At 39.7% G+C, this 23,302-nt stretch overlaps 1 protein-coding gene across 1 annotated transcript in view; it reads right to left on the bottom strand.

Annotated features, from left to right (window-relative positions):
- Positions 1 to 957: 957 nt before the first annotated feature.
- The window catches only part of EBF2 (EBF transcription factor 2), a 186,786-nt gene continuing 164,441 nt past the window's right edge, over positions 958 to 23,302 (bottom strand). The window contains exons 11-16 of the mRNA XM_002914426.4: positions 19,668 to 19,756; positions 18,332 to 18,397; positions 18,071 to 18,248; positions 16,315 to 16,500; positions 8,471 to 8,638; positions 958 to 3,750 (exon numbers count right to left, since the gene is read on the bottom strand). Coding sequence (XP_002914472.1) covers positions 3,719 to 3,750; positions 8,471 to 8,638; positions 16,315 to 16,500; positions 18,071 to 18,248; positions 18,332 to 18,397; positions 19,668 to 19,756 — 719 coding nt within the window. The 3' untranslated portion in view covers positions 958 to 3,718. The remainder of the gene's footprint in view (positions 3,751 to 8,470; positions 8,639 to 16,314; positions 16,501 to 18,070; positions 18,249 to 18,331; positions 18,398 to 19,667; positions 19,757 to 23,302) is intronic.

The following is a 23,302-nucleotide window of genomic DNA, read 5'->3' as shown; positions in this document are numbered from 1 at the left end:
CACTCATGCAAGGGACATAATTTATGTGGTTTCAAGATAACTATACCCTTACAGAGAAAAAGGATATTTCAGTCATGTGTATGTTTGTGAACAGTCTGCTGGAAAATGACATTTAGAATTACATTCACCTAAACGTGCTTTGTGAATTTCTTCTTACAGGTTTGTGATGGTCTTCCCATCTGCAGTGCTCATTACAACCTCTGCCACAAAATTCCTACAATTATTGGAAGCCCTGTCCAGCCCTGCCTCCCCCATGGAACCTTCTCTGATCACTCCAACCCTCTGTGATTACTGTCTTCTCTGAGCTTCTGTAGCCCTTCTATCTTTCTCTACGAGCCATTGCCTATGGATCATTCCCTTCCAGGGATAATCATCTTACTCTCTGCCTGTGATCTAAGATAGGCCTCAAGCCCTTGTGTCCAGCTTCCAATTCTTCACCATCTGATGGATCAATTCTAACATTGGTTTAACATGGAGTTTCAAACCTAAGTAGACGACCCACCTACCTCAAGAATTCCGTACAGCCAAAGACCAACCTAGAAAGTAGGATCCTTTTGAGTTCTTAAGAAGGAATTTGACCAGATGGATATATAGGTAAATACACACAGAAAAATGACCTGAAGTCATACATATTCTCTCCTCCAAGTGAGCAGCTCAGAACACTTTCCGTGTAAGCAAAAGCTGTAGTAAGATTTTCTCAACCAGAGCTCAGGGACTAGCAGTTATGAGAAAATGCCCAAACTTAAGAACAAATCCCAAACTAATTTTTTTCACTTCAGGAAAAAAAAAAAAAGGCAAAGTTCCAATCATTTTTACAGTACAAAAATTTTATTTTTTTAGGATAATTTAAAGTTTAAAACTGAAGTAGACATATTCATTTTACAAACAAGATATTCTTTAATAAGTAAGACCATTAAAAACAGTAAACAAAAAAAGCTGTCTTTACAAAAAGCTCTGTGCATAGCAACTTTATACTGTATATAACTGACAAAGCAAAACAATAGAATGAAACTATACAGTTTGAAAATGAGACCTTACTGTACAAAAGGTAGAGAAGATAATGGTTTTTAAACCATGCATATTGAAATGTGCAAAGAAAAACTGGAAAAAAAATATGACGCTATAACAAAAAATGAGATAAATAATGAAGTAAATTGTCCCTTTAAATGGAAAATCTTACACAGCTCCTCTTACAAAGACAGGATAGAATTTGTAGTTAACTATAGAAATACTCGTATTCCAAGTGGCACAAAAAGAACCTGGGACCGGAATGATTCAACAGCAAGACCGAAGAGGACAGAGTAGCTTTGTTTTTAATTTATTAGTACACTAAAAATAATCCTTACACACATTTGTACAATTAAATAGATCTGTTGCTGCCAAGGTTCTAGCTGAATGGTCAAGGATGTCTGGTATTTAGTTACACACATTTTCGGTGTAAAGCTACCAACAAATTCTACAATCAGTTTGAAGACAGTACTGCACTCATCTTCATGCAAGAGCAAAATTCACAGATTCTAAAAGCAATGCTACTTAAAAAACCATTTCCTTATGTTGGATTGGCTCGAATCCAGGTCTCAATATGCTTAGGTTTGTTCCGCCTTCACTTTGGGATGGTAATGTTTGTATTCCAAACACCCTTCTCCTTCAATCAGATTTTTCACAGGGGAACTTTCTCTTGTGCTTTCCCTGTGTTTCAGTGCTGTAAGCCCTGACCACGAAGGACTGTCAGCAGTATTTATAAGCATGCCAGCTTTCCAAAACCTTGGATTCTCATGTGCATAGAAATAATATTTGGGTCCTATTGAGTAACTCCAGAATAGCTGAAGGCAAATAAGACTATTAGGGGCTGGATAGCTGTGGGCAGGTATCAGTGGGACCAACAGAAGGGAGGTGGAATTTGTGAAGTCATCTAAAATTGGCTCAGATGCACTAAAGATGTTTTTCCATGAGAGCTGTAACAATTTCTACTGCTAGAACCCCAAACCGAAATCTGTATATGGACTGTACTAAGGTACCAATGAGTCAACAAGGAGAACCCTTACTGGACATCCAACTATGAAAAAATGACACCCTTATTGGAAATCCAAATAAGTCTGATACATCTTCAGGATCACCCAGACTTTCAAGACTCAGCCACTGTTAGCAGCTCCTGCAACGTTTCTCTGCCTAAAAGCTAGTTCCAGAAGTACGGAGAGCCCACTGCAGCCCTGGGTCACTGTGCTGCTTGGAACACACAGATGCCCCTAATCTCTAACCTTGCTAAGAATCTGGGTTTCCATCTTTTTGAACATTAGGAGAGGGATCTAGGGCTTTTAACATTCCTCTTCCACACACCATCCCATTCTTGCCTAGAAACAATATCAAGTAAGGTACATTTATTTTTCAAGAGAGTTAAATGCCATGAGAGGGGAAATCTGCAAAGAGAAGAAAGGACATGGATGTTCTAAGATTCGTGCTTAAGAGTCTAAGAAACAGGACCATCTTCCTTAAATCCTGTCTCTGAAGTTCTGTAGGGCACTTCTGTGCTCAACCAGGTAACCAAAGAGGATGGGACGTGTGGCTCTGTCAAGGGAGAATTCCAAAGGGGCCACTTGGTTGGGAAAGTCACATGGCTTTGGCTCTTCTTTTAGGTGAGACACGTGTCTCTGCCCAGGATGCAAAGCCTAGGATGCACTACAACATGGCAATTCTCTGCACTGCTCGGAGGAGAAGGTTGAAAGCTAATATAAATTTTTAAAAAATTCACAAAGAGTGAATACCAAAGGGACGTGTAGACTATTTAGAAAGTGGATGGAGCTGGGAATGAATTGATGAGTTTGGACTAAAACATTGTTTCTGCATTGGGCTGTTCTGTAGGAATCTATATAAGGTACATGTTCTTGCCCATGGGTCAATAAAATGATGGAAAAAGAGGGGGATGCAGGGTGGGGGATAAAAGTCTAGTAAGTAACTGCAATAATAATCACACACCTTTTAAACTTGTTACTACTGGTTTGCATCATTTCCATTTTACATCAGGAAGAGAAATTCCTCTCTCTTCCAAAAAGGTCTTAATTTCTACCTCTACTTACAATAAGTTACACGTTTATTTATTTAAATAATTGTAAAACATTTTAAATTTTTTTCCCTTTTTTTGTTTTTTTTTTGTTTTGTTTCATTTTTTAAAGAGATTAAACTATAAGCAAACACACATACAACAACATTTCATCATTCAATTCAGGTTTCATTTAAGAAAGTCTTCCATGCTGGTACCCTGTTTTGTTCAATTTTTTTTCTGCATAAACTAAATTGGTATCTGAAAGGCTTCATAGAAAATAGAAACTTTCAACTTTTTTTTTCCTACAAAGAAAAACAAATAGTATCCAAAATATTAAGCATGAATTGTTTGCCAATTTTTTTTCTTAAATATTTTACAAACATAGGAAGGTGGTTCTCATAATGTTCATAACAAAGAATTGCATTTCTGCTCTTAGCACTGACTACGTCAATGACATCTTTTGTCCTTGTCCCCAGGAGGGTCAGTTTGTGTAGCCACCATGAGAGCTAAACAAGAAACGTTGAGACCTGATAAGATGCAGCTCCTTGCATGCCCAAATCTGTTCGTCATGTTCATTCTGGGGCACAACTCTCCCCAAAGAGCTCCTAGTGCTTTCTTCATTATTGGTCCATCAGAGTAAGTAGTTTTGTGCTATAAGAAAGCAGTTCTTCGTCTTCTTTACATTGGGGGCACGACAAGTCCGGTCATGGCTGAAAGGAAAGAGTGTGGCACAGGAATGAGACTCCGACATGTTAACACTTAGGTCTCCAACCCAGACAGAGGGGCAAGGGTGGGAACTGACAGAGTCTGGTACAACCCTGGGAGATGGTAAACTCAGCTGATGTGGGAACCCATTTTCTCCAGGTTTGGTCTAGCACAGAGCCTGTCAGCGGCACGGAAGCCTTACCGAATCACTGCAGTATAAACAAGGCTTATTGAAGTTCTGTGGGGAGGCCAAGAGCTATGTTTTGTCTTGTTTTATAGTAATGGGTTATATACTTGACATGATAGACATAAACACATAAACTAAATTTTAATGTATTTGCAATATATTTATTTTTCATCATTAGACTATCATAATTTCTAGATTATATGGTTTCAAATCACTTAATTGAAACAGGAAAGAAAACTCCAGGTGCTGAGTAACTTTCCAGGCATCGTTTATAAGAAACAGGGCTTTTTATGCATCCTAGGTTTCTATCCATTCTGGATGAAATGTGATGAGCTTCCCCCCCCCCCCAAACTAGCTCATCTTCCTTTGGTGTTCACTGATGATATGCAATGCTTGTTCACTAATGAATGCTGATCCACTGGAATAGAAGACTTAATTTAGTTCCTAATTTGGGATTTACCCAATCTCCACTCTTCATCCCTTCCATCCCAATGCCTCCTCCATCTAGTGAAGAGGACACACACAATACCTGTGGGGGGGCATCGGGTCCAAGGTATCCCCTTGAAGTGGGAAACAAAGCAACATCAGCACAATGGGGAAAAATCACACAGCAAAATATACCCCTCTGACCTTGGCTTTCAGCTGATGAACCCATAGAATTTTCACATTCTCGGAAATCAGCAGAGTAGTTAACTTGTGTCAAAACTTCAAGCCATATCTAATATTTGATCCTTTGAGTTTTATCATCTCTGGCTCATCTAGAGCTTATCAATTATCATAGAAGCATTTTGCTGAGTGGTGCTTACTGAGCTTATAAGCAAATGGCCAAAATTCTTCTTGCTTCCCCTCAACACCCACCTTCCCTCCTCCCCCGCTCCTCTTCCTCCCCTCCCACCCTTTTCTCCATGCCAGCTAGTCTTCTCAGGCAAAATTGTCAGCCATCTATTTCCCTGCCCATACAGCCTTTATTGAATGTTTGTGAGATCTGGATTAAGGTCTTACACAGCTAGCAAAGCCTTAATTATTTTTGCCTGTATTACTATATATTGAATCGATGTAACTTTTCAATAAAGGCAGTTCAATTCTGGACACTCCCTGATGATTTGGAGACATAGCAACCCTGGTAATTATCCCGGAGTGTAGGAGGGTTTTTTTTTTTATTTTATTTTATTTCTTTTCCTGGAGGGAGCCGGAAAATGAATCAGGCACATACTGCATATTGTTATCTCGACCATCTATACTCATCACTGCAAATGCCTGATAAATCAGGTAGAAGGTGGGACAGTGAACGTGGCATGTGGGCTCTCTGGCGGTAGGATTCTGGGTCATGTTTTCAACTTTCACTTGTCGATTACACTTAAAACTCATCAGCCCCTTCTTTTTCCTGGGTCCTCAGAGAGTTTCCTAAGGAGCTTATTAAAAGGGCAGAGCCACTCAAAGAAGAAGATCCAGCGCGTGCCGGAAGACCAGCAGATTTCACATATTTTCCTTCTTCCTAGTCTCACATCGGGCACGAGGTGGACTGTATCTCTGCTATGTGGTGACCCTGACTTTTTGCTTGTAGAAACCATAGCCAACAGACAGATAGCAGAAGTTAATTGGAGAAAAAGTAAGCACATTCACTGGTGGGGGAGGGGGAAAGCATGCTGAACTGCACTTTGTCCAATTTCGTTCTACCTTTGGCATTTCATGGGAAAGCAATAACCCCCTTGGGTCCAGGTGGAAAGCAGGTATGGGTGAAGGGTAAGGAGAGGAACCGCACTGTTCTTGTCCCTGGAGAGACAGTGGGCTGTCACAGCACAGGCTCTGGAGTCAAAATGTCTGAGGTCATCTTACTCTGTGGCCTTGGGAAACCTACTTCACTAAAACTGATGATAATGGTATGACATGCGAGCCTTGAGGAAGATAATTCATGTAAAGCACTTGGTTCAGCATCTTGTACGTGGTACTCAAAACCAGCAAGTCTCAGAGAGGGTTGGTTGTACGTGACCTCTGCAGATGATTGAAACCCTCTCACCCTACAAATTGAAAGAAGAAACTTTCCATCAGCCTGTGATCACCCAAGCACCTCGGATCACACTTTTACTCTCCCACTGTCTGTCTCTAACGAGGTGGAGCTTTGTGCTGATGACCCCTGCAATCCCAGGTTTTCTTCACTCAGGGAAGATGGCTAGAGCATTTGATGTCAGATCGTCTTCTCCCTCTATGCATCAGTGGGTCACTTTGTAGCATTGGACCTGGAGCTTCTAGCCACCTGATGCAAAATGAGGAAATGTGGGAGTCTGCACTCCTAATTTAGGTATTGCCCACCATCCTCCCCTTGTCTTCCTTCTTCTTCGTAAGGTTCAAATCACTAGAGGAATTTAGAGGGGATTGTAGGACCCAAACGAGGCTCAGGACTTCTCAGTGATTCTATAGAAATGAGACTAGATTCCAGAGCCTACGTGTAACTGACAAAATCGTCAGTCCCACAGACATGGAACGAGTGGCTCAGCCCTTCTACAGCTTCATTATTCTGACCCGTGCTGACCAGGACCTCACATTGGCTGAGGACCCTAGAGAGGATCTTATGGCTGTCTTGGCTACTGCTGCCCCCATAGAAAAACCTCACTATGACCACACAAACCCTTTCAGTTTTTTGGGCCAACAACCCTGAGCGAGTAATACCACAGTGAGACTTGGGCTTTCAGCCACCAGGGGTGGGGGGATTCCAGGCCATGGGAGCCAGTGAAAAATTCATCCTGGCATGCTCAGGGGCCAAACCCAGGCAGGCCCCACATATGAGTCTCTCTGGACAGTATAGACCCAGGAGATCTGAGACAACAAGCTCAACTTCCCCAACTAAGTACATGTGCGAGAGAGGAGGTGAGGGAGGGGTGGTAAGTGGAAGTCAAATTATACTTTTTCTCCTCAAAGTGAAGCTGAAAATGTTGGCCAGGGTTGCCTGGAATGAGGAAAGGGCTGCATCCCTCCCAACTTCTGCCTACACCTGCACTCTCTCTTAGCCTTTCGTGGGGTCCCCAGTGTGCATTTTCCCAATAAGACCTGTGGGGCCCCCACTTGGTTAAGGGACGTGACTAAAACCACAGAACTTAGAAAGGGAGACATCGCCACTGAAGAGGGCATGCAGAAAAGAAAGATACAGCAAATATTTAACAATTGTATACATTTCCCAGTCTGGAGATGAAGCCATTCATAGAAAAAGTTCTGAGCATATCCCCCAAGGATGCGATGGAAACCACTGGTGCTTGAGGAGAGACGGGGCAGGTGGAGACACTGAGCTACAGGTTGAGCCTGTTTCTCTAGGAATCAGACATCTAGATGAAAACAAAATATATATACCTATTTTTCCCCTCAAATAGACAGATGTTTCCAACTACTCACACATTGGGTGGCATGTTACCCAGCTGCTTTGTCTAGATGGAAGTAAAAGAATTTTCAGGGACTCTTCTGAGTGCTGGGTTTTCAGTTCCCATTTCACAGTTCTCTGTCAAGTCACTTGACTTTGAGGAGACACCACTGTCTCTTAAGGTAGAATGGGACAGGAACCTACCATACCTCCCAGAGCTCTGCTCAGCCACAACTGGCTGATGAACCCTCACAGGTGACCCAGAGGATCAGGAATCTATGCACAATGGTCAGGCTACTAGGCAGATGCTGTTCCAGGGATGGCACAGCTCATCCAAAGTTCTGCTGACCTCAGAGGCTTTGATCCATGAGGGGTTAACCCAACCTCTGCCCTGCTTGGCTTTATCCAACACTTGCTTGTCATGAATGTTTTCACGTCAAGACATGAAGAAGAGCCTAAAAATAATATGGGTCATCAGGATCTATAGTGTTCAGCAGGTTCCAATTTGCTCTTTTGCCATCAGCTGCCTCCCATTCACAATTAGATGATTAGATTCTCATGTACTCATCACATTTGTGTTACGTTATGTCATACTATATTTTCAGACATTGCCCAAAAATGGGTTTGATGGGTGATATTAATTTTTGTTCTTAGACAGTATATGTCTTTTTCTTCTTTCCTCCCTGCTCCACCCCTGATCTGACACGTGCTATTAATCTGACTGGCACATAACCAGAATTCTCACAACGTGCTGGTTGCTCCTGATGGATCCTGTCCATGTATGCCATGGGAATAGGTATGCATTGCAGATGGGCAAGCCCGTTAGTTAAGCAGCAATCACCATGTGGTATCTGATGTGACCAGGCAGCTTCTGGGAATTGTGACATGGCCTTCTAGAAAGCAAAGGTCTGGGAAGTCCAGACACTCCTGGAGGGTGTATATGGCTCTATCATAGTTAATTCTGTGATCTTGAAGAGCTGTCCAACTTCTCTGTTTTCCCCCATCTTTGTTCTCTGGTGGTGTACTAGCTCAGTTGTATAAGCCATCTGTGTCCCATGATGGAAACACCAAAGCATCTCTTTGTACGCAAATGGCTAGAGATAGGGAGTGATGCTGTGCTGTTTGCTCTTACTTTGCTGGCCCTGTGGCCCATTTACCATGGTGGTACCAAAGTGGTACCTTTGCTTACCTCTGAATCCATTTCCATTGCCACTGGAGCAGGCAGGAGAAGGGGAGCCTTGTGGCCTGATGACAGGGGCAAAGGCACTCTTCTGTTTGACAGCAGGAAAAACTGAAGAGGAAAATGGGAGGATGGAGGATGTGCTAGACGATCCAACAGTGGGACTTGATGACATGACTGGAAAGCAAAGGCACAATCCTCTTAGGAAGGGACAAACCTAGGAGTTAAGTTCTTTCTTCAGGACACACAACCTGTACACATTCACGGAGAAATTATTCATTCACTCCAGGCACTGTCCCAGATTTCAGGGATTAAAACAAGTTGAATGTGACAACATCCCTACCTCGCCCAGTGGGGGGAACATACAAACAAAACAATGACAAGGGTAACAACCCTACAGGAGGAATTGTACACAATGCTAGGGAGACTCAGCAGGCAGAGTGCTCTTCCGCCAGGGAGTCAGGAAGGTGAGAGCAGGAGGTAATACTATGACAGGTCTTTGTTCATGAGTAGAAGCTTGACAAGAGAACACTTAGACCAATAACTGAAAAATCATCAGATCTACTCAAGAATGGAAACCTCTTTCTCCCCCTAAAGAGAAGTCCTGTCTGGGACCTCTACACTTCCCTGGAAATTCTCAGGGCTCCAGAGGTTTGACCTATGGGGTTAACATCTCTGAAGGTGCCATCTCTATGGGCCACTTCCTCATTAAAGGTAAACGTTTATTAACATCTAGGAGATTACCTCCCTTTCTCTCTACTTTCAGAGCTCTTGGGAAATGAAGCTGCAAATCAGACCCCTCTGATGTAATGTGCAGAAAAAACACCAATATTAACAATAAAATTGCTTAAAGGACGCCAAAAGCTAAGTGTCATAATTTCCAAGAAAAATAAAGGCAATTTCCACGATGAAATGCCCTACCTCTTAATGTCAGATATTCTACCAAGTTACCTCATACAAGAAGATAATTTTATCTTCTATGTTCAACTAACTCAAGTAAGGGGTAAGTTAGAGTTCACAGGGTAAAATTGTCAGATACAGCATCTTGTGGAATAAGGTCAAATTCCAGGGACTTATTTTAGAACAATCTCCAGAATTCTGAGCTGTCACACGACTTGGTACGAGAATTACTGGAACCTATTGGTCAAGGCTGGGAGTGCAAACTTCTGCTTCTTATCTTCAGTGACCCAGCAACTCCACAAAGTAAATTTTGAAAGTGAGGACATGAGTGTAACTTATGGTTCAAAGACCAAGTACAAGGTGAATTGAAGGTCAACTGTTCCAATGACCTGTGTAAGACTTCATCCCCATTTCTCCCCTCTCACTATAAAGATATACATTGTACTATGGTCACACAATTGCATATATAAAGCAATCATACAGCATACCTCCAATATGATGTCTTGTATAGCCAAACTACAAACCAAAGACTTCAAAAAAAGAGCTTTATCTAAAAACTCCTCATCCTTAGGTAGTCCTGATTTACAGAGCTATGCAGAAGGAAGCATCTGAGCACATCTCTGTCTTTCCTCAAGTAACATGAATCAAAAGAATTGGAAAGGAGGATAAAGTCTTGGAAGAATCTCACATAATACTTAAAGATGAAAATGAAGAAAAAATTGGGCTGATTCCTATTATAGACTAGGATACAGGGTTAAACATTGGGGGTGGATTATATTCATACTCTCAAGGAAAATCTCCTCTTCTAGCATTGGCTTTAGCATCAACGAAATGGGGTTGGGGACCTTTCCCCTTTGTGTAAGGCACAGAATTAGAGGCCAAAGGAAAGCTGAGACTCAGGAAACCCTGATTCCTACCACAGTCCAATCTCTGCCATTCTGTGCGAACCAATCAGGCACCAAGATGGCGCCTTGGTTTCTGTGTCTGCAGTAGCCCCACCTTCTCTCCTACACCATGAGAGAGGACAGTTTTTATAAGGTGAGTTAGGCCTATATATACACACTTGATTCAGTTTATATTCAGCGTAGGACTCACTTTTACGAATATTTCTTTTCTAAATAACGGACCTCAACCTAAAGTGGATTCATTTGGTCAAATGTGGCTGCCTCTCAGTGGAAGAGTCACCTCAAACTTACCAAGTGACATAAAACAACTGTTGCAGGGTTGAATAAGCACAGAGCTATAACATGCCCATTTAAAATAGTTTTTACCAAATTTTTGTAAAATGCTAAAACTAATGTTCAAATTCATTTAAAATTTAATGCAACTATATTCAAAGTCCCAAAAGGAATTTTAATTTGTGTATGTCAACAAACACAATTTCTATGTTTATCTATTTAAAAAGCGACAACACTTGTAAGAGCCAGAAAATTTTGTTAATACTTAAAAAGTACTAAGGAGGCATTTATCTTAACAGATATTAAAACTTAATGGAAAATCCACATCAATGAAGTCAGTGTTATACCAGCATAGAAATAGGCAGACAAATCCTTGGAGAAAAAAGAGGCCAGAAACAGACCTGGATATATATGAGAACTGAAACTTAATAAAGGCGACATTTCAAATTAATGGGGACATAAATGCATGGGAACAAAACACAAGTACCCCGGAGACAGAAATTTAAAGCGCTTCCTCCTGTTAAACACTAAAGTAAATGTAAGTGGATTAATGAGTTAGTTGCTAAAACAAAATTATAAGGGCGCTAGTAGAAAAATTAGGAAGGTTATATAATTTACATAATCCTTTCAACCTCAAAGCCTAAGGAGAACATCACGAGATAAGATGGGCCACATGACAAAAAAACTTCTACTATAACGGAGAAAAGGGAAATGACAAATTAGGAAAAATCTTCCCGATAATTATTTAGATATGTTCATATCCTCGATAGCTGATAAAATTTTTATAAATTAATTAGAAAAAAGAAAAACATCCCAATTAGAAAAGTGGGCAAAGAATAGGAAAAGCCAAGTCACAAAAGGAGACAGGAACAAAAATGACCAAAAGGCCTTTAAAGACCTAAAAAACGTTCAAACTGCTTAGTAATCAAATGCAAATTAAAACAGTAAGGAGAGGATACTTTCCACTTTACCAAATTGACAAAGATTAAGAAGAAATGAACAGGGCAGGGAAACAGATACTCTTCTAAGGGGAGCATTCATCTCTCTGGGGGGCTTTGGAAGTGTGTATTTAAAATTAAAGTGTTTTAAAATGTGTATATTTTTAACCTAGTAATTTAAATTTGAGAAATTAATCCCAAGGAGATAATCATAAATTTGCAACAAAAAAAAATAGATTCAAGGGCATTTTTATAACTGTGAGAAATTGGAAAATAATAGAAGTGACCAAGCAGCAGGGTAAAGAATATTCAGCGTATAAAATAGCATGCTATGCAAATATTAAAGCTAATGTTGGAGAAGAATATTTGACAACTCAGAGAGGTATACCTCCTCAGATGAACAATGCAAATTATGTCATAACATATACATCAAACCCAATTTTATTTTTTTAAGAAAACATACAAAGCAAAAATTTAGTAGGATGTGATATGCATTCAAACTTTTAACAATATTCTTTGTGAGCGATGATGGATTATGAATATTCATAAATTTACTTCTTTCGCTTGTCCATATTTTCAAAGTTTTTTGCAATGAACATGCATTACTTTTGATGTAGCAGAAACCAATCAAAGCTGTTAAAATAAACAAATGGAAAATCTCCATTTGGGGGGTAAAAACAAAATAGTATAACCCTTCGCAATAGGCATAACAGCTTTCCTGGGTGTTAATGTTCCTCTTCGACTGAAGGCTTTACTACCTGCAAACGAGGCTGCCCGTTGACCTTTCTGCTACAAAAAAAGCAAAGAGACTAATAAATTCTCAAATTCCTAGGAAAAGCTTATTGATTGCAGTGAACTTCGCAAGGCAAACATTACTCCTCATATCTGCTCTCCATTCTTAGGACACAGGTTTGCATCATTGACAGATTTTATGGAGCCTAGCTTCATATTTGTGACTTTGATAATTTTGCCACTTTTCTTCCACTCCCTCTTTCATTGATCTCATGGCAGAACCCCATTAGTTGTGCATCAAAGTAGACACTGTAATTTCCAAAATGTATCCATCTACAGCTGGAAGGCCATACTTTAAAAGTTAACAATGATTATGGCTGCACAGAAATAAAGTATGTCATTTTTCTTTTCTCTTTTACATATACATGCTTTTTAAATTGTGCATAATGAGAATGTTACTATTGTAATAGGATTCTTTTTTCTTTTCTGGAGAAAAAGACAATAGCAATATGTCAAAATGTTAACAAGTTTGTTTTTTATGGGGGGAGTACACTTTCTTTTTGAAACTATTTCCATCTGTTCTAAATTTTCTATAATCATCATTTAATACTCTACAATAGAAAATGTCTTGATGTTTATTTTTGAAAATATAAAAATATTGAGCCCCAAGGCATAGTCTAAGACAATGTAAATGAAGTAGGAATCCCTGAACACAGGTTGGATTTCTGTATAGATTCTGTCCCAAACTTTGGAATTGCTTGGTGGCAATTCTGCTTTGGAAGAAGTGGTCCCATGAGTGTTGCAAGCTTGCCCAGTAGACCATCTTTGGGGACACCAGAGTGCACCATTTTAGGAAAGCTGATCACATATACTTGCAACTGAGACTTTCTCTGGACATTTCTCTCTCTCTATGGATAGAGGCCAAAGAAAAGGCAAGTACATCTGGCCCCCAAATCTCTGTGAACATGGGGAGTTAAGGAAAAACCACTTCTTCTTATAAGAATTGACTAGCTTGCACAGTCCCAGCTGGAACTCACCGGGCACCATATCCTCCTTTGCATTGAGCCATGGCATTTGTTGGCGCGAAGGGGTCTGTCCGCATTTCATTATAACCCCCTATTGTCAGGAGTTTAGAATTCAGCCATAAAAACTTGCACTGAGCTGGAACTTGGCACACACTGCTACCGCCAGGAAGTGAAGTTTGTATGTGAAATTGAAAAAACATCTGTTTGGACATTTTTGAAGTAGTGTGAGAGCAAAAACAGTAAAGATGCAGGTTTCTGATACTCTGCATTGGCCATAGTGCAAATCAACTTGACCGAGAGGCTTGGCTTTATTTCTTCTGAACGACTCTGGCAAGTGATTGCTCCATGGCATGGCATGGCCTGGCGGCACCGGACTAGTTTTAAAAAGACAATGAAAAATCGTAGACTGGTGTTTTTAGACACAAGCAACAGAATTGACAAAAATGGTTTCCCCTGGGCTGTTTTTCGTATTTCCCAGAGAAGTTAAGACTTAGCTGGCTAGAAATACAGGTCAGATGCTATTGTAATGAACTCCGTGGGGTATTCAGTATTTTTGCAGTAGGGGATTTTATCATAATGAAGGCACTGTTTGGAATCCATTCCCAGTTTGTGACTGCTTCAGACCCTCCTTCAGAAAATAAAGGTGCAAGAGATCACACAGACCCAGTTGGAGCAAGAAGCGGGTTCTCTATTGTTTCCCCCTCCCATTGGGCGGGGCGCCGCTTCCTATTCTGAACATGCCATTTTATTTTAATGGGTGATTTGAAGATTTGGGTGCTATCCTTTTCCTTGTGGCAGTGGGACTGGATGATCAAGGAAGGCTAGTGGAAGGAAGCTGTCACTCGCTGGAGTGGGAAGGTCCCCTCTCTACCAAAGGAATTATCTCCTAAGAAACATCAAGCAATTACACAGTGGTAATATTCATTTTATCTGTTCATCTTCTCTATGTGTCTGTCTGTCTATCTCTCTCTGTCTCTCTATCTCTGTCTCTCTCTCTCAACCCTACCCACCCACCCCTCCCTGTCTTTCTTTTGCTCTCTCTCCCTCATCACCACACTATATACTGTATTTGATCTACAAAAATGACGATTCGTATGGTTCAGCCACATACACAGATTTTTATTCATAAATGGATGTTGAACCTGTGAAATCACCATTTGGGGAAACAAAAAAAGTAATTCCATAATGTTCAGCCTAATCGTATATTATAAATACATGAAATATCTCTTATATTATTGAATAATTTTAGAACATGGTATTCAGGATCTGATGATGTATTTCTAGTCCTATTTTTACTATTTATTGGCTACAAATCCTTGAGTAAATCATACTAACCCTTCCCTTATAAGGGAAAATGATAGTAATAATTATGATTATAGCCATGACATAGAGGATCCAATTGGATTCTATTTGTGTACATGCTTTTCAGGTTGCAAAGTGGAATGCAGTTGTGAGTTACTCTTGTTGTCGCCATCATTATATGATATCCTTTACACAGTGGTTCCCTTGCCATTGTGTCATTTGTTAAGATGTGGTCCCTTCTGCACACAGGGCACCCTCTCCACAGTGATGCATGGGAGAAGTCACTCCAAGGTCTCAGCAACAGAAAAATCAGGTTTCTCCTGAGTTACCCCCCAAAAATGTGTGGACATAAAATCTTAAAACAAATAGTGTTTCTCTCTCTGCTTTCCCATCTTGTAGGCCTCTGAACCAAGGTAGTGGCTCCTTTGAATAAGATTGAATGGTATCCAGACTAGTCCTTGGATTCATCTAATTTTCCTATCCATATTTTTTCATTTATCTTCGCTTCTTATGTTATTTTATACTTTCATAACATTCATCTCACTATTAATATCTCTCAAAATATTTTTGGAACAAGATAAGGTAAAAAGAAGTAAAGAAATAAATCGAGCAAGCACCAGTTTGTTCATCTAGACCACTCTGATCTAATTGATCCGGGCCATCTGACACGACACAACACAGAAATCATGTCTTTGCAGCAACAAGATTTTAGTTGTAGTAGGAAAACCAACCTCTACTACCTGTTATTTGGTTACTATGTCCTTATCACATTGAGTAGACTTGTGAGGGTAGTGAAGTGAATAGATAACCCAGAAGTAACTCATGGGTGTGTGTCCCTAGAGAACCAACAAGGCTGAGAAAGGCAGCCTCCAGATCCTTGGCATGTCACTCCCTGAGCTGTGGTGGAAATGTTGTATGCTATCCTTGACTCGTCCTTGTTCCTGGCATAGGGGAACCACTCTGGGTAAACAGATGGTCTGCTCTAGAGCCTTGCAACAGGAGCCAGCATTTCAAGAACATTCCACTCATTCACACAGACTCCCCATGGTGGCTTCTCCCTGGCCTGAAGTATTCCCTAGGTAGGCTTGAAGACACATATTCTCTCAAGCTTCTTAGCCCTCAAAGCAACCCAAATGAGTTTTCACAACCCCCTACGACATCTAGCTAGCCCAGAATATGATTAAAAGGTCCATCTCAGATCACTCTCTCATGAGCAGTTAAATTCCATTTCTCAGAAGGTGCACAAGGAGGGGAGGGCCATGTAACAAAGTGACACGGGAGTGCGGTAAGACACACAAAATAAGCAAGCCACAAATTCTGTGTTCAAATGATGACTCTGCTCTATCCTAGCGGTGTGACCTTGGATGAGTTAACTGCTGTGCACCTCAACCTCCCCACCCACAAGGAGAAGGTTCTTATGAGGATTAAAGAAAACATTACATATAAAAGTACCTAATGAAGAGTATACATAATGTTAGCTGAAATGGAATCTTCGTTCCTTGATCCCATCCACACAAGCCACATACATCTATTCTTTCTTTGTGTAATGCAAATAGTTTCACTCTTTTCTTTTCTTCAGAAGACTTTGAGCAACCAAGTGCACCAAAGTCTAGCTAAGGGAAAAGAACAAAAGGCAGGAACAACATTTCCTCAGGAAACTGGGCTACTCCTCCACAAGTCAGTAAGGTGTAGGGGTGCAACTCTCCCTCAAAAGGCTGAAGAGTGAAACCCAGGGACAGAGACACAGGGAGAGCAGGAGAGATGGAAAGGGCACTTACTTCCATAAGGGGAGCCTGTGGGGGAGCCATTTAGAAAGCCTGGTGACCCTGGGACACCCAGGTTGGCCATGGGGATATTGCTGTAGCCATTCATGCTGTTACTGGAGGTGCTGTAGTTAGACTGCTGGGGGGTGGAGCTGGAAGAGTAGCCCCGCGGAGAGATGCTGCTTGTGTTGCGGATGTACCCTGGACAACAAGAAAAAAGCCAAGATAAATGAACTGATACACACATCCAGCCCAGGCCAAATATGGCAGCATGGGCCCATGTGGTCTGCTGACTATAGAACACCCCCAAGCCACCCCTGGTCAGGGGTAGAAAGTCTGGAGTTTGTCTTCAGCCTTTATATTCTCCTCTCCCTTCACCACTCTACACAAGACCATGTCCTTGACACTCCCTCCTTCCTCTTTGTTCCCATTTGCAGTCAACATCTCCAGCTCACACCAAGGATTGATGACTAATCTTCCTAACACATGAGAGCCCTATGAGATCTTAATGGGTATCACTGATGCGAGCGTTCTGTGGTCAAGTAAAGGCTGCAGATGCTGGGTACTGTAGTCATTCCTTGAAGATTCACATACGTGGGGCCTAGAGAATAAGCAAAACAGTTTAAATTGCTAACCTAGTGTTTCCCAAATTTAGCACACCACAGTATCTTTTCTGGGAACGGTGGGCAAAAGGCATCCCAATAACATCTCAAGGGCCACTCGTACTCTGCAGATCATACCTTTGGAAATGTTAGTTCAAGGTTTTTACCATGCCCTGAGTGGGGGTGGAGAACATCTTTATTTAAAAATTGTTGTTAAGTTCATCTAAATGTGCTATTCTTTGACCAAAGACACGGAACCATCAGCAATTGAGTGCAGGGATATCTGCTCTATGGGAAGGATGGGGAAGGAACAAGTCCTTCCCATACTTCCGAAACCCCCAGCACAGAGACATCACCTAACCCATCCTGAAATAACCCACTTTGGATAATAGTCTCTAAAGCTATTTAAGAAATGACCTCAATTTGAAGAACAAAAAAAAAAAGCAATCATATGTCTGCACCCGCCCTTCTGTAAGAAAAACTCACCCTGGGCATGAAAATGAGGAATTCCCTTCCAATGGATGAATGAAATTGGAAATAAAACTATCCCAAGGCTAGGGGCATCCTTAGGAAATTTATTCCTTTTAAAAAAATGATTTGTGATCAACTCAGCACCTTAATAAAATCAACCTCAGTGACAAAAATCTTAATGCGATATACCTCACGTGTAAAAAGCACAGTTAACTGTAAAGTGTGTTGCTCTGCATTTGTATATGAGACAATGCACAAACAGAAGTCACTAAAGGAAACCAAACCACTCTGCCTGGGCTACTGGGAAGAGAGGGTCATGAATAACAAATGACAATGGCAATGACTCAGCTTCCTTCCACTATTCAAGCTGATAATCACAATAGCCAAAGTGCACATTTTAGTCAAATTACACCTGTAAGTCTAGTTTCAGGAAGTCAAAACCCTTCTAAGTAAATCACAGTTCATCTTAACCTTAAATATTTGCAATTAAAGGGATTCTACCTGGGACCTAAAAAGCCCCAAATCTCACAAAACACCGCCGATCATGTTGAGATAATCCAATATATGATTGCACTGCTTATCTGGGACACGCTTTTTTGATGGTATATGAATCAAGCTTTACCTCCCTCCGCTCAGGCAGAACAAACCTTGTAAATGGATAAGACGTTTGGAATTTTGACTCTGAGAAAGGGTAGTACCTTGATTATTTCCCTGTGTTGACTCGGAGATGCTGACCCCAAGTTGGCTGCCGTACGAATTGATGCCCATCATGCCACTGTGAGCCGGGGAACTGGAGAGAGCTGGGATCTGGCTGGGATTCCTGGGGACGCTATACAGGGCTTCTGCAATGTCTGCAGCTCGCTTCAGAATGATGTCCTACAAAATGGCAGGTTGAGGTGAGCATTTTCATCCAGCACGAAGAGTCAAACCCAATAGAGTGTAAGATGAGAGCATCTAACCTGGTTATTGTGTGGTGTGCCATAGAGGGCCTCCACTAGATCTGCAGCTCTTTTCAATAGCATCTCCTAGAAAAAGAACAGAAAGGGTGAGTTATAACCAAAGGTAAAACCCCCAAATGGCCAACTCAAAGGAAAATTATGTATAAAAATAAAAAGTCCAGACATCCTCCCTAAAATATAAATAAGTGGCTAAGAGGTCCTATATTTGGTTTGACAGGCAGAATATAACTGTATAAATAAATCCCTTTCTAAATATGTATCTACATGGAATTCATCTAGATAAAAATGGTTCCATCCATGACGGCACCACCAAGATAAAAAATGACCAGATGAAAAGTGGAGTTGGTTAAAATTACTAATGTCATGGAAGTGCCATTAAAAACTTTCAGACTATTCCATTAAAGAATCTGGTACTCTAATTAACCAAAAATTCTTAGAATGATTGACTGACCTGAGTTTAGCTGCTTGCCAAGGAATGGTTCGTAATACTGAAATTATCTTGGCAGTGCCTTCTGCAAAATTTTATTCTAATAAAGATGAATTCTTTCAATAATATTTCCCCCTGTTCACTTTAACCAAAGAGAATTAGTAATCAGTAATCCCTTTCGTCTCATTTTGTCTTTTCCACCTCCTGTTTTTAACAGCCTTTTAAATTGCTATTAACCTACTTTCCAGATATCATCTAACTTAATGGTGGGGCTGGGGATTTTTCCAAGAGGAAAATAAAGGTGTGATACAGAAGCAAATGTGGTACTTGAATTTTACTCACAGTACAGAAAAGAGAACATGGCAAATTATAATGTGTGTGCTCAAAATGCAAATGTAGATGTTAAAATTTAATAACATCTCATTAATCGAATACCTAATAAATTAATGTATTTTTCAATGACGAAAGCTAGAATAATGGGCCAGATTCATGATATAATTGTCATAAGCAAGTTCACTTGAAAGCAAAACATTCCATAGAAATTTTCTATGGAGGCATTTTTCACTTCATTAAATACCTATATACCTATATAAATACCTATATACAGGGTAGTCCCTTGATAAATAGCTGACTGTGGATTAATTTATTTTCATAAAGTTGGCAATGTTTCATAAACTGGATACTTGTAGTGTATCTGTTTTATAGGACCAAATTTTCAGATTTCCTATTCCCTCAGATATTAATCATAATATATCTCAGAGTTAGGAGATATTTTATGTGTATCTAAAGCTTAGCCATATTTCAGGGCCTAATGTAATTTTAAAGGGACTTAATTTGCTGGATTTATCTAAATTTGCTGCAATCCCATGATAAGGTTTTCATCTGTCAATTTCCAAAGTGTTTTTTTACCTTAGCTAATCTCTCTGGGTCTCCAGGATGCCTTGGGATGACCTTCTGCAGTCTCTGAAAGCCATAGTCTATGGTGGGTTCATTTAATGCTGAAAAATAAAAGTCCTCTTTCTGAGTATGTTTCATGGCCATAAACAAAGCCTCTAAAGTCTTCCACTGGCAATAGAAAGGTTCTGGTATTATTTGAGAACTGATACATAATGGATACAATTAGTTAAAGATAAAGTTGACATTGGTTAATTCACATTTATAAGTTTGGAATTCATAGCAGTTTAATGTCTTTGCACTAGAATGATATTTCAAAATGTCAGGATGATTACACTTACTTTATTATTTCTGCCCTAAATGCACACAACTTACAATTCTCTGCCACTCTCAAATAATCAGAAATACTGCACGATCAACCATATCCCAGTTTTTTATGAAAACAATAAACTACCTTTACATGCTTTTCCTTCTTCCCCCTTCTCTTTCCCAAGTATACCTTTATCATCTATTCATTCTCCTAATTATCACTTTTTCTTATCTCTCAAATATTTACATTCATACATATACAAACCGTCTGTGAGTTTGTTCTCATAAAGCCCTGCTCTTACGCATAATACACTTACAGAATTTGCAATTACAGTTTGCTACATGTACATTCATTTGATGTCAGGCTCCACCACATGCTGAAAGTGTCGTAGAATCAGGATGCTTACTTGCTTTGTTTTGCCACTGTATTCTCATTGTGGAAGACAGTGCCTGGCACATAGTAGGCGCTTAGCGTCAGCAATCATAAAATGAGGTAGGGAGGGAGTAGCATTTCTATCATGCTAAAGAGTTTTTGGAGTTGAGTCCCTTCTCCTTTCTCCTTCCTCTCTTCTTTGACTTCTTAAAAGTCTGTTGTTTAATTTTTATAGTTTTGAAATTAATGCATGATCAAAGAAAAGAAAAAAGACACAAAGAATAAAATAATCACCACCTGCACTCCCGTTAGGCAGCAGTAAACACAGGAGGGCGTACTTCCTTTTTAATTCTCCTTTTTGCACATGTTTTGTGAATATTTGTTGCTGTTATTCTAAGTATCAAAGCAACACCTTTTGTTTAGAAGAATTATAAAAAAAATTAAATGTGGAAGTAAAAATACAATTATCCATAACCTCACCATTTCAAAGATGATCTGGGTTAACATTTTTGCTTATATCTTTCCACATTTAAACACACACACATACTTAAAATTATTCAGAGACATCGTATTCACACTGTTACATAACCTACTTTTTATCAATTTAACAATATATCAAACTTTTCCCCAGGTTATTAATTATTCTTTTATAACATGATTTAAAATTCCTGCATATTTTTCCATGACATGGTCTATAATTTATTTAAATGGCTTATTAATGTTTGGCATTTAACATGATCCTTAACTTCTCATTATTATAAAAATCAGAGCAAAAATTATCCACTGTGTATAGCTTTAATGATTTCAGTTGGAAAATTCCAAGAATCGGAATTACTGGACCAAAAACTATGATTTATATTTAAGGACCAACACACATCCCATCCAACACTTCTCAGAAGAACGTGCAAATTCATACTCTCTCCAGTTACAAAAATCAAATTCGTACTCTCTCTATGTTACAATATCATATCCCAATTTGTCCTTAAGTATTGTATGTAGAAAGACCATCCCAATTCCGTGATAAGCACACATGCACACACACACACACACACAAAAATACATGTGTATATTTGCATAAACATGTACAAACATATATGAATTCTTCTCCTTTAGGTTTACCAGTAAAATGTGTACTGCTTATCATCTAGGTAATACGTTTTTTATTTTCCTTTTTTGTTTTTTGCTATGTATTTCACTTTTTATCATTTTTCTTGTAAATATGATTACTCCCTCATCACATTTTCTAAGAGTTTTACTAGTGCCTAGAAACGCTTTTGGTTTTTATATGTCTGTGCAGGCAGCGTGTGAGGGGTGTGGGTGGCAGTATATGGCAGAGTCATTAAAAGAATCAGCTTTACAGTCAAATGGATCTTGGGTTGGAATTCCAGCTTCACTATTAATTTCTGTAAGTTTATGTTTAAAATCCATCTCATGGGTTTGCTGTCAAAATTAAATGAAACCATTTATATAATGTCCCCAACACTATTCTTGGCACAAAAAAGTTTTTAACCAATGGTAGCTATCTGTTATTTTGTAACCAAACCCCTGGCAGATGTCATTAGTTATTTCTGCTCATTCTTAAGATCATATGTTCACAGCATCTACATATTTTATCTGTATATTAATTCTATTTAGTTCTTTAATCCCATTCTTGTGTTCGCTAAAACGTCCCAAACTGTCTAAAAATGAGGATGATGGTGGATATACTTGCTTGTTTTTCTCTGAATGGGAATGATGCTAACATTCACCATCAAATTAGTTATCATGCTTCAATAAGGGGTTTTGCCAGGACTTGTTAGAATTTTAGGAAATTCCAGTCATGAATTTTCTCATTTGACCAATTCATATATTTCATAATAGATTTCCCAATATTTCACAATTAAACTTTTAGTCATGGATGTGATATATAATTTGCTTAGTATATTTCTGAATACATTTGTTACTATTTTCTTAAGATTCCTGGTGTGAGGATTAAATCAATTAACTTACTGAAAATAGTGCCTAGCAGCTACTGACCACTCAACAATATTGGTTGTATTACTGTTGCTAGGGGGGTTATATGTCCATATTAATAACTGGGATTGTGTGCATGGTATGGGCCAGCTTCTGGTTGATTTTTATTTTATACCAGCTTTGAAAAATAAATTGAGAAGCTTTCTATATTTTATCCTATGTTCTATAAGACTTACACAGCATGGATATTATCTCTTGACTAAAAGTTTGAAAGAACCCTGTGAAATTTCTCTTGTCAAAGCCACCAATAACATTCTAGCCAAGCCAAGAGGAACTTTTCCATTCTTTTTTTATTTTTAAGATTTATTTGTTTTTTTTAAATTTTTTTTATTTTTTTAAGGATTTTATTTATTTATTTGACAGAGATAGAGACAGCCAGCGAGAGAGGGAACACAAGCTGGGGGAGTGGGAGAGGAAGAAGCAGGCTCCTAGCAGAGGAGCCTGACATGGGGCTCGATCCCTTAACGCCGGGATCATGCCCTGAGCTGAAGGCAGACGCTTAACCGCTGTGCCACCCAGGTGCCCCTAAGATTTATTTGTTTGAGAGAGATGGGGAGTGGGGAAGAGCGGAGGGAGAGGGAGACAGAGAATCCCAAGTAGACTCCCCACTAAGCGTGGAGCCTGACTTGGGGCTAGATCCCATAACCCTGAGATCATGACCTGAGCCAAAACCAAGAGTAAGTTGCTTATCTGACAGAGTCACCCAGGCACCCCAGAATTTTTCCATTCTTATCATAAACACAAGTTATGATGCTGAAAATACTCTCCTACTGGAAATTCTTCTACCCATCACCTTTCCTAAATATGCGCTGCCCTGTTTCACTCCTACCTCCCCAGCCACATCATCTCAGCCCACTTTGAGGACTGCTCTTTCTCCATCTTGTAAACACTGCTGCTTCTCATACCTGTTGCCAAGCCAGTCTTCTGTTTGGCTACATATTCTTCCTCATCAACC

This window comes from Ailuropoda melanoleuca, chromosome 5 (assembly GCF_002007445.2).
Source record: "Ailuropoda melanoleuca isolate Jingjing chromosome 5, ASM200744v2, whole genome shotgun sequence".
In the NCBI taxonomy this organism is placed as follows: domain Eukaryota; kingdom Metazoa; phylum Chordata; class Mammalia; order Carnivora; family Ursidae; genus Ailuropoda; species Ailuropoda melanoleuca.
This window is presented reverse-complemented; position numbering and strand designations above follow the sequence as displayed.